This window comes from Astyanax mexicanus, chromosome 25 (genome assembly GCF_023375975.1).
Source record: "Astyanax mexicanus isolate ESR-SI-001 chromosome 25, AstMex3_surface, whole genome shotgun sequence".
Taxonomy (NCBI): Eukaryota; Metazoa; Chordata; class Actinopteri; order Characiformes; family Acestrorhamphidae; genus Astyanax; species Astyanax mexicanus.
The window spans coordinates 9,085,949-9,101,886 of record NC_064432.1 but is presented as its reverse complement, the minus strand read 5'-3'; the positions used below and the strand labels follow the sequence as shown (position 1 = coordinate 9,101,886).

General features: G+C 36.7%; 1 protein-coding gene across 1 annotated transcript; it reads right to left on the bottom strand.

Annotated features, from left to right (window-relative positions):
- Positions 1 to 3,832: 3,832 nt before the first annotated feature.
- On the bottom strand, positions 3,833 to 15,657 carry LOC111196635 (CD209 antigen-like). The gene is made up of 4 exons (XM_049472692.1): positions 15,486 to 15,657; positions 6,595 to 6,737; positions 4,072 to 4,178; positions 3,833 to 3,971 (listed from the first exon to the last, which is right to left on the bottom strand). Exons 1-4 carry the CDS (start codon positions 15,655 to 15,657, stop codon positions 3,833 to 3,835), a joined length of 561 nt encoding a protein of 186 aa, XP_049328649.1.
- Positions 15,658 to 15,938: the final 281 nt, after the last annotated feature.

The window sequence follows — 15,938 nt, the reverse complement described above, 5'->3', positions numbered from 1 at the left end:
CTGAGGAGTTACTGCAGTTCATGTCACAGTATTATAAAGTGAGAAACATGGTAACTAATAACTAATTACTGAAGAGTTACTGCAGATCAGAACACAGTGGAACACAGGGAAATATACATTAATACTAATAATAATAATAATAATAATAATAATAATAATAATAATAATAATAATAACACATTTAACCTAGCTAACACACACCCATTTAACCTAGCTAACTAACACACACCTATTTAACCTAGTTAACTAACACACACATTTACACTTACTAACTAAAACAATTAACCTAGCTAACTAACACACATCCATTTAACCTCGTTAACTAACACACACACACACACACATTTAAACTTACTTACTAAAACAATTAACCTAGCTAACTAACACACATTTAACCTAGCTAACTAACACACATCCATTTAACCTAGTTAACTAACACACACACACATTTAAACTTACTAAAACAATTAACCTAGCTAACCAACACACATTTAACCTAGCTAACTAACACACATTTAACCTAGCTAACACACACATTTCCCCAAGCTAACTAATACACAATTAACATAGCTAACACACACAATTAACCTAGCTAACTTAGCTAGCTAGCTAACAAACTCACATATAACCTAGCTAACACAAATTTCCCCTAGCTAACTTACACACATTTAACCTAGATATCTAACCCACACGTAAACTAGTTAAGTTAACTTAGCTAGCAAACGAACACACACATAACCTAGTTAACTAACATACATTTAAACTAGCTAATTAACACACAAATAACCTAGCTAACTTAGCTGGCTAACGCTAACTACACACACACACAACTTTGCTAACTTAGCTAGCTAACATACATCCTAAAGCTGTTTAACAACCCGCAAAGAGTCCTCCTCTGATCCGGGGGTAAAATAAGCTGGAAAAGATTTCAATATCTTGATTTCTAGTTTATTTTCAATCAAATACAGAAATATGAAAGCAGCAGAGTCTCTCTTAATCCTCCTCCAGCAGCAGCAGCAGCAGCAGCAGCACAGCAGAGAATTTACACAAAGGACCAGGAGAGCTGCCGCTGCTGTAAAATTACCGTAATTACCCTAATAATGCACAGATGAAAAGTCTCTGTGAGGCTGCAAATGCTGAAGATGCACATTTAGAAGGCTGACACCTAGTATTAAAGCAATGATTATTAAATTATTACAGTCTTACAGTCATTCTTAGAGTCTTGCCTTCTGGAGAACTTTAATTAATATCTCCTATGCAATAATATTACGTTATAATGTTTGTTTGTTTTTTTTTTTTTAAATGATGGTTAAGCAGAGTAATACACACTGAAGTATTTTACTATATGTTGCTAATATTTGGAAGGAACTGAGGATAATAAGGTAATTAAGGTTACCACTACTACAAATGGTGTCACTTGCTTAATTCAAATATGCCTTCAATTAATATGCCTTTAGACTGATTAAGATCTATAGTTCCCCAGGTGGCATGTAAGAGTTTTCAGCTGAGTAGTTATTATTTATTTGAGCAGTAATTAATGAATAGTTACTATAAAGGAGACTTAAATAGTAAGTAGTTCTCCAGGAGATATGTCTCAGTAACAAGTCTCAGTAATTATTGTGGAGTTAATAGTGAACTACTATAATCATTAGTTCAGTACTATCTACTGAGTAATTATTCAGTACTCCCTGGTAGTTAATAGAAAATATTTAGGTGTTAATGCAGCACTATTAATTAGTTACTGCTTAGTTACTGCTTAGTTACTTTAGTAACTATGGAACAGTATTATAAAGTGTTACCAAACAGTACTGCTGTGTGCTAAATCAACGTTTTAAGTTATTTTCAGGCGAGAATGTAGGGGTTTAGACTTCAGATATGTGGTTTATTTGTTAAGAAAGTGGCTAGGTGAAAATGTGCTCATACGTTTTCGGAACAACGTTTTCCACTCCTCTAAGAGGGTGACGTCATCAAGTACACAGCTGTTCCAAATACACAACAACCGTCCCGCTTCCTCCCGTCCTCGGGAGGCTGCACTCGCAATCTGAGCTTCCCAAGTCCGTTCTTTCCAAGTACGGGAGTACAGACTTGTGTACTTGTGTATTGAGAAACGGCCACAGTATCAATTCAGGGGCTGCATCCTTCGAATAACGTGGTCGAAGAATGCACCAGGTGTATCCTTCACAGCCTACAGTACCCCAAGATTCATTGCGCGCCGGCTTATTTCAGCACGAAAAGTATTATTTTGTTTTTATATGTAGTATCATGTTAATGTTGTTATATGTTAATAGTTTATAGATATATAAATACTGTTCTGAAGTTTTTCAGTGAACTGGTTAATGAGGATCTTGACCGCTACAGGGCTCCGATCAGAGAGCACAGAGTCATCTGTGAGTTTTGCGTGTTTCCTGCTGAGAACACATCTGGAAACTCCTTAGTTAAGACCACGGTGGTTCAAACCAACATAGTTCAGACTTCTGTGGTGCCAACAAAGTACGATGATGTTAGTTAGTTTAACGATGCATCGTACCACGTTAATTCAATGCTAGGCTCCGTTGTTGAAACGCAGCCCTGTTTAGATAACTGAAGTAGAACACGTTATTAAACCTTAATGTTTTGTCATAGTACTTCTGTAAATACACTTCAACCATTTCTTTTCACCTGTGTTTTGCTAGTTAGGGAGGGAGGGAAGATTTATGTATTTTTGTATCCTTTTTTTTGTTAGGTAAGTTAGTTCTAAACATTTAACTTAGTTTTGTTTGTTTTTTTTAGGCATTCTTATTCCTGACTGAATGCTACTGTTTATTTAAAACAAATCATTTTGGCTTGTATTTCTGTGGTGGGTATCATCTTTGGTCTTGGCTTAAAATGCGTGTGCGGGTGTCGTCCTAGCTTATGTTACTGGTCTGGCTTTCCAGGCCATAACACTGACAACAGAAATCAGTACCATGTAATATATAAATATATAAAGTAACTATATATAATATATAAATATATAAAGTAACTATATATAATATATAAATATATAAAGTAACTATATATATATATATATATATATATATATATATATATATATATATATATATATATATATATGCATTTAGTTTATTTATTTGCAGTTTACTGTAATTCCACAAAATATCTTGAGTCACTTTACATACAGTGATGTGCAACTTTGCAACTGTACAGTGGAATCAGTTTACAGCTAATAAACATTTTAACTAAACAGAAAAAGTTTAGTAAAGTAAATACCCTCAAAGTAATGTTAAAGAATACAACACCCCAAACTGTAACACTACAAAGTTATCTACTAGTGGGGGAGAAACTCAAATCCAAAAGTCCCAGTATTAACTGCATTTATTAAAAGAAACCAGATAGAAAAAAAGTGGCTATGCCCTTCTAGAATATTCTAAAACGTTTTTATTTAGTTGACATTAAAATCTACTTTAAGGCAGAGCAAAGAAAAATAAATAAAACAGAGGTTATTATCACTAGCTGTACCTGTGAATCCTAAATTACAGATAGACTCATTAGTCACATTATCTTGTTAGTATCTTACCAACTATGACCTAAACTTCACTCAGATAATACAGTATCAGTAAGACGTTTGGACAGAACTTTTCAATGGCAGTGAAGAAGGGAGTGTACAGGGAGGACTTACAAATTGTTTTGAAAATAGGATAATATAAGAAATAAATGATTAAGTTCAATAGCTGTGCATTTAGAGCACCATTGTCCTTTATTTTGCTCAACTAAACAGTTTTTAAAAGGGGAGGTAATTCAAAAGTAACAAAAGCGTAATATAATTACACTTTTCTCACACAATTTGTACTCTTTATATTCTCATTTCACAGATCCAAACCAACTGACGATTACAGGGATAATCATTCCAGGTATTCACAGGATCAGAACTAATGTCAGTTATAGCACAGTCCTCCTCTCCCAAACTGTTGGGTTCTCCAGGTCTCCAGAACCTATCAGAGAGAAGGAGAGTATCAGAGTGTTTATCAGAGCAGTGAGGAGTGAGAGTCAGTAACTGCATCATGAACAGAGTTCAGTTCAGGAGTCTCTTACCCAGTGATCAGTTCTGATCCGTCCACCCATTTCCAGACCCCCTCTCTTTCACCGTCACTCAGACCAATCCAAACCCACTGATCTTTTCTCAATGTGTTAATGAAGTCCTGTTGAAGTACAATAACTGTTTACTCATTTCCAACAACCCAGTTTCTCCAAACATACTTTATAATGGATGATAATGGATTATAAACAGTGGTATTAATGCCTGGTATTAAATGTCAGGTTCTACGAATGAGGTGAGGAGTTACATTGAATCTGGATAACGGTGTAAAAATTGATTCATCTTCAGGGGCAAAATATGCCCCATATCATCCATTCTAAAACATGTTAGGAGAAACAAAAAAATTACTGGATCTCAGAAAGCTACGGGAGAAATGTGACAGACTATTCAACAAAGTGTAACGACCCGGTCTAGGGTCAGGCCGTAACAGAAAATGAGAGTGGGCTCTCTCCCCAGACCCTCTGCCAGACCAAACACCAGACACTGAAAATGACCTATATTAGAATTATTTTATTGATAAAATTAAGGGAATATGACTTCAGGGGTGAGCACAGGCCAAAATAACAGACAATACCAAGTAACAAACTAAGAAAACTAACTGAACCTGCAAAATAAAGAAAACAAAGTACACAAACTACCCTGACTCCCTGTCACCAAAACAGGAGAAAGAGGTAGCAAAACAAAATGGCACTCACCCCCGACTTTACCCAAAGAATAAAGTAAACTGTAACAAATACTTAAGCAACACACAGAACACAAAATGGAGAGGCTGGGTTGGTCTGAGCAGGAAGTTGTTCTAGGTCAGGAAAGGGGAGGAGCCCTGAACGTCTCTCCCAGGTCAGGATTTCTCTTGTGCCCCTGGTGGCCAGTCATGGTCCTGCAACTAAAAACTAAACACAAACAGCATAGAGGGCACACAAGAAAAAAAAAAAACAATACGACCAGGGGTCCTAACAAAAGGTTTACTTTACTTTACTATGTTTTACTACACCAAAATCAATTCTATACAAGAGTTCTTTTTTAAGACGTCATCATTTGAGCATTTTAAAATATTCTTTCAATATCCAGAAATAGCCAGACAGAAATAGTGCTTCTACATTGCTCATTAAAGGAACATCTCAGTAGAGCACAAAGTAAGTTCAATTTGAGAGACGTTAACCTGCTGTGGGGCAAATAAAAGTAGTGAACAGGTGCACCAGAGAGGGAATAACTATCTCCTTATCCTTTCCTCACTGACTCTTCTCTAGTTTTGTGTTTTTATAGTGTCCTTGTCACTACTGGTAGCATGAACCGGTAGCTGCAGCACAGGTAGTACAGCTTCTCCAGGATGGCACATCAATACATGTTATCACAAAAACAGCATTGAGGAGATACAGAACACAGACCGTTACCCAAGGAAAACTGGTATCTGCTCCTTTATCTGAGGAGAAACAGGAGGAGCACTGCCAGAGCCCTATAAACCGACCTCCAGCAGGATTCTGGTGTGCATGTTTTTGAACAATGTTAGCCAGATGAAACCATGCATGCTGTTAGATGCTGAGATGAAATCCTCAGTCACTGCATGGTGCCGGTGCCAGGTTCCCGAACGGTTCTTTGTGTTTCCACCACAAAATCACAGGTTCTCGGCTGGAAAAGCCGGTTCCATTCTGGCCCCACAATGTTGCTGGTCTGGAACCAGCGAACCTGTGATGCGTGCGGCCAAAGGGAGGGACGCTGAAGCGTCTCGGGGGCAAAGTTTTTTACAAACCTCACCTCAATTCACAGCTAAGAGCAGCAGCAGCAGCTAAATTAATGAAAATGAATCAACAGTGGTCTTCCGAGGATAGCAGCAAAAGTTTCAAAAGGAGGTCGGGTTCCACCATGTTGTTTTCAAATCACCCCCCCGACTTCTGTTGACGCCCACATTCACATACCTATTCAGTGACTCCTTAAAGCAGTGGAAACACGGGCCAGTTCTTAAAAGGTTCGCAGGAGCTGGCTTCAGCTTCGGCACCAGCACTTTGTTGGTGGAAAAGAGGTATGTATGTCTGATCTTACACTGGTGCAGTGTGTAGGCAGTTCCTGAATAATGAAGGTATTGATGGCATTAACTGGCCCTTATGTTCCCCAAACCACAGTAAAACTGAGAACACACAGACTGTCCAGGAGCTCCCTGATGCCCTGGAAGGACATCACCCAGGACAACATCCATCATCTCATCAGAAGGATGAGCCTATGATTTCAGTGGGTTAATGATTTTGGTTTCCATTTACTGTAATTTTGTTCTCAACTAATTACACAATGTATTAAAGATTTTTAAATTCTCCTCTCATCCTTTCTTTCATTGAGATCTGAGGTGTGATTTATTCCCAGTATACATGATCAGTGGAGCTAATAAAATGAACAGTGAGTGTAGAAACAACAAGGAGATTACCTGTTTTACACTTTTACTGCTGAGATAAACAGTATTAAACAGTTTTAAAGCTGTCTATGATAATATACCAACAGAAATATTTACACAGTGTAGAACTCTCTCTCACCTGTTCTTCTCTGCTGTTGATGATCACCAGGTCTGCTCCTCTCTTTCTGCAGTCGTTTCTGCTCTCAGTCCAGCTCTTCTCCTCAGTAGAGATGTAGTAAAGACTGGAGCTGAAGTAGATCCACCCGTCTCTAACTGCTTTATCTATGGATGAAACACAAAAGCAATGCATCATGAGAAAACACCTGTGGTCACTTCTGGGTCACAATTGCTTGATGCTCTTCACAGTAAAAACTTTTTAACATTCTTCTCTGGTTTATATGATTACGATTCTGAGAGATGTGAAACAGCTGCCAGAACTCGTAAAGAAATGACACCTGAAAAAAAAAAATGTATCTACAATTCAGACTTTACAGGTAAGATACAGATTTAATGGAACACTTAAGATTTAAGGCTGTGATTCTGGTTTCAGTGCAACAACACTGATAAAACAGTGATGGTAGGAAACTAAAAGTTGATCTGAATAAATGAAAAGTGCAAGTGTGGAAATAAAAAGCTAATTACTGTGTCTGAATATGGAACTGAATGCACTTGGACGATTTTTATTTTTGCCCTAGCAAGGCTATTATGTTGAATGTACCATTTAACACCTTTTGCTTAAAGATGTGTCTACTGGAGTGAAGAATCCTTTTAAATGCTGGATCTAAAATGTAACTTGTTCACATAAGATGAATGTGAATGTGTTCGTGTTTAGTTTCAATGGTCTCGGTGTGAGAAGTACAATGGTCTTAAATGGAGCATTTTTGAACTTGAAATGGGTGAAATGTCTCCATTCTCCATCCTGATGTGTTTAGGATTGCCCTGTGATGATCAAAGTTCATGATGATCAAAGGGGTCCTAATGTAAATAGTGCCAAATTCCAATTCCCATGTAAATTCAAAGTGTATTTTTCTGGTGGATATTTATAGAAGTACATAGAACATAGTGTCTGAGTTTGTCTGTAACTAAGAGACCTCCCATGCTCTGCATGTAACCACTATTTCAAACATACTACGCAATATTGTATTTAAAATACACTATGCAATATTCTTAACTGTTATCTTGTTTGACTTGGTCTTTTAGATTACTTTAGGAATATTCTTATGTTGTATAATATGCCAGATTAGGTCACAATAAACTGTTAAGTGTTAATCTGTAGTAATTACTGTGTTAAGTCTTTTTCTTGTAGGCCTAGGAGCCCAAGGGGTCTGTAGTCTGAGTTTCTTTGCATTTCTAGACCGTCATAGTTATATAGTGAGTTTACTGGGCGCTATACCACAAAAGGTTATGGTCATATAGGTGACTATATTAAAAAGTTCATTATTATTTTTTTAACTTGCCACTGATATGCTTTAACTGCTTTTAACATGTTTTTTAACATTCAAGCAGATTGTTTAGTGTTCCCAATAAAATCTTAAGGAATTATCATTAAAAACATAAAATCGATGGGTAGCATAACTCGACAGAACACCGGTTCCCCCGAGCCACGCACACAAACCCCAGCCTGCACAGATGATTTACACAGTGTCTCTCCCACTAACCATAATAAACATTGCTGGGAAAAGTTCAGCTGCGCTGCCATGGAGAACAAAACTCAGCGCAAACTATGTGTGATAAAATCAGCGGAACATAAACACAACAAACATTATGAAGGATTTCCCTCACCACCAAGACTTTCAGAAAGGTAAACTCTATTTGTGGACGCAGGTTAAGCTCCTGAAGTAGTGCATCTCAGCTAACTAACTTGTTAGCTAACCTAGGCAGTTTAATATGTCTCCAGTGTAGTTTAGCGTTGTTTATTGTCTAAAAGGCATCTATGTAATCCCTGATCATTACCTAAGGTATTTAGGTGTATTCGCCTCAATCGCCTTTTAACATCGCCCCAACAGACGCATTTAATACAGCTTTCAGTGAATTTAATATACTATTAACTTAGGCGTTAATACATCCATTAAAGGGGACGCGAAACACTTCAAGTATTTAGTATAATTCACAAGATGTATTTTCACTCTAACAAATCTTATAAGTTTAACAGTTGTCATTGAAACGAAATTAAAATAATAAGCAATCTAAATGTCATTTTTTTAAGTAAGAGCAGCGCCATCTTGTCCCAGTGCTGAAAGTGACGTCACGAGGTTGGTTCTCGCACGCCTCATTAACATAAACTATGAGCCTACATTAATTTAGTTCCTCAATAGATAATAAAATCCAAACCAAAAATTTATGCAAAGCGGGGGGGACTTTTGTATTGCCCCTGGGTGTAGTAATACTGGGTATAGTTTACTTTTATAGGGTGAGGAATGAGAAAAAGGTTCACTTTCACTTTTATATCTCGCATCTTAAGCGGACAGCTGTTCTTCAGTGGTGGCTAGCGGCGCTGAAGCGCGAGAATACTCCAGTTAGCTGCAATGCTAGGGGTTAGTGGCGAGCACTTTCTGGACCAGGACTAAGAGATGGTTTTTGGGTCAGGAGCATTAGTGCCGGACAAATAAGCTGAAGTCTGAGGCTTTTTTCCTCCGTTTTTATTTTTCCTCTGAACAACTGGGATGTACAGACCGTCCAACTGGAGGTACTGTAACAGCAGCTGTGAGCCGCAAGGAACGAGCCAAACACGCCCACCCAACAGAGCAGCGAGAAGTAACTTACCCAAAGTCTAGATAAGCTGACAGTTAAAAGATAACATAGCTAGCTACTTACACATAGCTAGCCAACGCTAGCTAACTAACTAACACTAACTAGATGAAGCTAAGTACCCAGAAAGCCTTCCAACTTCCAAACTGAACGGTTTATAAACCAAATAGCGCCTTGGTGTTTCAATATCCACTTAAATCATATATGTTTCTTTCAGTCTTAATGAACTCTGGACTTTACATGTTAAATAGCTAAATGTATATAAACAAGCTAGCGAACGGGATGGCAGTGCCTGCTGTGGACGCGCTACAGGGTTTCTGCACGGCTCCACGTAGAGAAAGAATAGACACCTCAAAAACGTCTCGCTCTCAAAAAAGCATCTGAAAAGTTCTGCTCAGGTTTATACACGAAAGATCTCTGAGTAAATGCTCCACGTTAGCCTAGTTCAGCTTCATCTTCATCCATTATCTCCACAAACAACAAGCTCTTATACGCTAGTTATGTACCCGGGCTCTTCACCAACTAACATTTTATATAAATAAATTCCATTATATTTAATCCCTTAGAAAACTTACAAACTGAAATGTTTCATAGACTCTTTAAATGTAACTCCATAGTGTAAAGATGTTTGTTTGAGTGCCACAACTCTGTACCAGTTAAATCTCAAACCAGTGTTAGAATGGTGTTCCTAATAAAGTGATTAAAAACTGTAGAATCACTAACCCAGTTCAGAAAACCTTCTCAGGAGCTTGTTTCTCTCTGCCTTTAACTGGTCTCTCTCTGCAGTCAGGTTGGTGTTACTGGTCTGTAACTGGTCTCTCTCTGCAGTCAGGTTGGTGTTACTGGTCTGTAACTGGTCTCTCTCTGCAGTCAGGTTGGTGTAACTGGTCTGTAACTGGTCTCTCTCTGCAGTCAGGTGGTTGAACTGGATCCACAGCACTATGATGGCAGTCAGCAGGAGAACACACAGCAGACCCAGACCCACTGCAGCCAGTCTGTAGCGTCTGCTTCCTGCAGAGCGACTCTCTATGAGGAAACACAGATACATAAACTTTACTTATAGAAACAATAAATACATTGATATGCCAAAAGTCATGGGATATCATTATATAAATTGATCATGAAGGGTTGCCTCAGGGAACAGCTTGGGAACATCCACACCTGTGTAAGTGGTGAAACTGAACACTGGTCAGTGTGCTCATGGCAAGGTGATGTCAATTGTGGGTTATTTTTACACTAAAGAATGATCAGATACAAAGTTCAGTTTGTTTACAGACTAAGTCAAGTCTGCACACACAGTTAATTTAGTCCTCCAGTAAATGTTAAACCATCAGTCTGATGATTACCCATTTCAACCCATCGGTCACAATTGTGACCAAAAAAAGTTTTTTTTATTATAAGCCTCTAAAAATGTTACTGGTTAATTTCCCAATACTCTATAAGGAAATATTGAAATATTACAATGTTTCAATTAAATGTGTGCAGTATCAAATATTTTGAGTAAATTGTCACATGACCAGAGCTGTTTACTTCCTGGTTGCATCTTGAGAAGAGGATGGCTGCCTCAAAGCTCCCAAATAAAAGGCTGGTAAAGTATGTTAAAATAAACATAGAAACAAATATTTTTGTACACATGCTCTCGAAGTTGTTTAGTTATGATATATGCATTCGTAATTAGTCAAATGTCTTTGGTGTGTTTGCAGAATGAGTAAACATGTAAACAGTCACAATTGTGACCGGTGGGATAGAATGTTGTATCTAGATGCACACATACTAAATATACAAACAAATTTCTTGTTGCATCTTACCTATATATATTTTTATTTTAGGATCACTAATTTTAGGCATGCAACGTTGCTATCATACCTCAAAATGAGAAAGATGCTATTATAAGTGATTGTGATAGTGATGGGTCAGATATGGATTACCATATCTGGTAACTTTATTTTCTAAGTTACTGTAATACAATGTCTGACTGATTGTTGAACAGAATCAAGCACTTCGCTCAGGTGCCTACCTCGTTACTGTATACCTGCCTATAATCATTTTTTTGTTAAATTAGGGAATAACGGTGTTCAGTAAGGAGTAATCGGTAACTAATTACTGTTATCGTTTTCAACACCCCGTTACTGCACGTTACTTTAGACGCTCAATTAACTTTTTTTTTTTAACTTTGCGCATACAGACAAAGATGCAAGTGTGTGTGTGTGTGCGTTGTGTGTGTGAGTTACAAGGGAGGGGAGGATGAGATAACCGCCTAAGCAATGATTGTTGTCTTTGCTGTTGTGCACTCTGTTTATCTGGCTTATGAAACACACTCTGAGAAGGTGGGGGCTGGGAGGTGGGGGCTGGGAGGTGTTGGTTATGGAGGCAAGTAACAAAAGTAACCCAGTAGTTACTTTTACTGGCAACTAGTTACTTTTATAGTGGAGTAACTCAGTTAGTAAATCAGTTTCCTTTTCGGAGAAGTAACTACTAACTATAACTAATTACTTTTTCAAAGTAACGTGCCCAACACTGGTTACTAATAGTATACACAACAGTTTACATCGTTCCTGAAGTTTTGAATGAAGTATTTGACTGTAATTTACATTTAGTTGTAAATGTTGTACTAAAATATTATACCAACATTAAAAGATTTGCAGTAAAGTACAATTTAAAATGTTTACAAATAAATGTTTCAATACATGTTACACTAAAGTGATGCTGTTGCAATTTGTATTTGAAATAATTAAACAAGGTTAACATATTTTGAACATATTTTGCCACGGGTCTTAATGTTCCTATGGTGTGGAAAGTCCCAAGTTCCTGATCAAGTATTCTGTTTCAGTGATTGCTGTCAGAAGGCCCTTATTTCAACAAAAAAACTATTTGAGCAACCTTTCATTGAGAATACGCATATCATCCCACCGGTCACAATTGTGACCGGTAATAAAACACACTTTTTCATCTACTTTTCTCATTTTTTTGGAGGAAATAATTCTTGATTATTTCAAAGGGTTACTAATAACACATGATTTGCATATTTGCATGTCTGGGAAAAATTTGGGCATAATGTTTAACACAGAGATTTGGAGGAATTCTCTTAGTTAACATAAGAGGTAACATTCTGTTCACCACAGAACATACTCTCGTCTATCTCTAACTGAAACTCCATTCATAAACTTTTAGACGAGAATGATGGAGAGACTGGACGGACAGAAGTTTTTTTCGGTGGTGTTGGTTCTGAAGCTCGCTTGCTAAGCTAACTTCTAGTACAGATACATTGAGTATCAGACAGATGAGCTCAGTACAGCAGTTTCTGAATTAAACCAAGTATTGATGATAAAGTACTTGACGGACGTCTAAGTTAGTTAATGTTAGCTAACGGGCTAACAGCACAGACTATGTTCCAACTACTACACGTCTAGAAGATGAAGCTTTGACCCTGCACACACAGTCGGGTGTCAGTTAGTTAGATTAAGAGATTGTAGCCATTTTAATAAATATAACAAGGCGTCCTATAGTGTATCTGAATTTCATACAATATCAGTAGTGCAATAAAAGAGAAGGTGTGTAGTTTGAGAAATGGGACGTAGCTGCCATCTCCTGGTTAAAATATTAATTTATCTGTCCTGTTGTTGAGACGTGGGTCTCTGCAGCTCGGAGTTGTGGGCGTGTCGAAAGGTGGTCGTCTATTGGAGCTGGCGTGTCAGCGTGGCCGCCATTTTAGAGTCGGCAACCATGCGCCCCCCTGTGGATTTATTTACACTGAGGAAGGAGTTTAATAAACCTATAGACCGTTTCAGATGAATATTCATGAGCGTAGGAAGTGACGTAGCTGTTCCTGGGACACCTCCGTTTAGCGGTAAACAGCGTTCAAAACAGTGGACGTAATTTAATTTAAACCTTCCCTTACACACTGTTCCACAGCCACAATAACTGCTGCAACATGACTGCAAACTTCACCTAATCTGAGAGTCACAAACATTGAAAATCAGGTCATTAAGAAGCAGATTTTCAAATTGTTCTTCAAACAAGTAAACTATGGAGGACCAAAAATTACATAAGTATAAATAAATAAATGCACATATAAATAAATATATAATTAAATAAATGAATAAATAAATAAATGTTGAAATAAAAAAATACATGCATAAATAATTGTATAGGTTAATAAATACATTTCTTAATTATGTATTTATTTATTTATATGTGCATTTATTTATTTCAACATTTATTTATTTATTCATTTATTTATTTACCTATACAATTATTTATTTTTTCATTCATTTATTTTAACATTTCTACATTTATTTATTCATTTATTTCCACATTTCCACATATTTATTCATTTATTTATTTACCTATACAATTATTTATACGTGCATTTATTTATGTATATATTTATTTATTTCAACATTAATATATATTTATTAATTCATTTATTTATTTCTACATTTATTGCATTTATTTATTTATACTTATGTCCTTTTTGGTTCTCCATAGTAAATACGCGTGCTTTCGTTTTTCACACTGCTAACCTGCCATGCAGTTACAGTGTCCAATCACAACTTCTCCCTCCTTCTGAGCTACAAACCATGCAGAGTGCGTGTTGGATAGCGTTTGACTTGCTACAACTTCACCATACACTCTAGTGATGCCTTTTCTTCTATAGGAACAAATATTCCCAACTTTTCCACTAAGAAGGTAATTATATGCGTCCAAAGTGCGGTACGCTTTCACTGCCTCCCTGGTGTAAACACACTCTGTTTCAGCAAGGTAGTGATACACATCTGGGTAGGTCACTTCCCTCTTCAATCCTTATCAAAATGATCAGGAGAAGAGGTTTGATCATTAATTATTAATTTCTGACCATAGCGTGTTTGCTCTGTGTTCTGGAGATTTGCGAAATATGCCTTCGTCATTTTGACAGCTGAATATTTGAAAACAGCTCCACCGCAAGCATCGAAGGAACAGACATGTGCAGTAGCTTTGCTAGTGTTTTCCCTCATCGAAACGGTCTATAATAATCACAACTCCACCAAATTTTCACACGTTTTTTTTTTACAAACAGCAGAGATGTAGTAATGATTCAGGACGCTGTGACACATTACAAATACGTGCTTTCATGCTTAAATACTTTATATTATGCTCTTTAACAAAGACAGACATATGGTATGGCATATTAATAAGTGCATAAATTAATAATTAAAGAACATAATATAAAGTATTTCAGCACGTATTTGTAAGGTGTGACAGCGTCCTGAATCATTACTACATCTCTGCTGTTTGTAACAAATGAAACGGTGTGAAAATCAGGTAGAAATTGGTGGAGTTGTGATTATTATAAGTGTATTAATCCTTTTCGGGAGTAAAGTTTTGACACGCCCACTCTATTGCGTACACCACATTTAGACACGCCCATACCTTTCAACACGCCCACCTTTCGACACGCCCACACCTTTCGACACGCCCACTACTAAGATAACAGGAAACATGGTTCCCCACTATGTATGAATGAGGAATATGAGTAATATTGAACATAGGCTCATAGCAACTACATATCAAATACATAGTTTCAATGTTTTTAATATATTTAAATATTTTTTTAACTGCACCCTGTCATCTGTAAAATGACAGATTCAGTCAGACTCCATGTTTGTTTTGTACATTTCTGTCTCACAGCCAGAAAATACATTCAGACAGTGCAAAGATACATTACCTCAATATATGTTTGTGTGTAAATAGGTCACATTATATGTCATACATATATATAAATATATAAATATATACATATATATATACAATTTTTAAAATAATAATAATTATTATTATTATTATTACTTTGTTTTTATTTATTATTATCACCATATATATATTTTTTATACAGTACAATACATACAATTTAATAAGTGCTAAATGCTACAAACAAAATACCTCGTTGGCTGCTTGTTGAGAAAAGAGGTTCTTGAGTCTTTGAGAACTTTTGGAAAGTCACCCTTTACACAGTATTTTAAACACAAAAAACAATGAATTTACAGTATATTAAATTAATGCAATTTTAATCTAACATTAAAAACTGAGCATATTATTTATTAATTATTTACTTAATGAAAATAAATTGATTATGAAATGAAATAAAATGTGCTTTATGCATGAACATCAGCAGTTACACTAGCAGTGACACTGGTGTCTGATACACTTGTTCCAGCACCACACACACACACTCTTACACCACTACCATACATGTGTCACTGCTGTCAAGTACACTTATCAGTAAACAGTAATTAGTAATGGTACCTGCTTGTTGTGTCTTCAGGATCCTCATTGTGTTGGTGTCCTCCATCTCTGTGTTGGGGTCATGACCTCTAACAGCGTCTGCACTCTCGTAGATATCCTCCACCATCTCCACTGTATCTCCTCTGTTCATCTCCTCAGATCCAATCACATCATCATAAACACTCAGAGACATGTCTAATCTCTAAAAGACTGAAACACTGAATTACTGCGTCTCTGTAGGAACACTACAGCAGTGCTGCACCGGTTGCCTACTTTAACTACAACAGTGGTTTTAATAAAGGAAGTGCCCAAGTGCCATCAAATATATACAGTTTCCTGTCTGAGCTGAAGGTGAAGCTGATCTTAATCTCTCATACACTACTACATTTATGAGATTACAATATAATCTGAATAAAATTTATTTATGTATGTTTACATGTGTTTATATTTCCATGCATGGTTCTGAACATCCAG

Bases quoted from the DNA above. Each gene is read 5' to 3' on its own strand.
- LOC111196635 (XM_049472692.1), bottom strand. From the start codon at position 15,657: ATGTCTCTGAGTGTTTATGATGATGTGATTGGATCTGAGGAGATGAAC. The intron at 6,738-15,485 runs GTACCATTACTA...TTTCATCCATAG, and splicing joins CCTGAAGACACAACAAGCAG to ATAAAGCAGTTAGAGACGGG. The intron at 4,179-6,594 runs GTGAGAGAGAGT...GTACTTCAACAG, and splicing joins TCAACAGCAGAGAAGAACAG to GACTTCATTAACACATTGAG.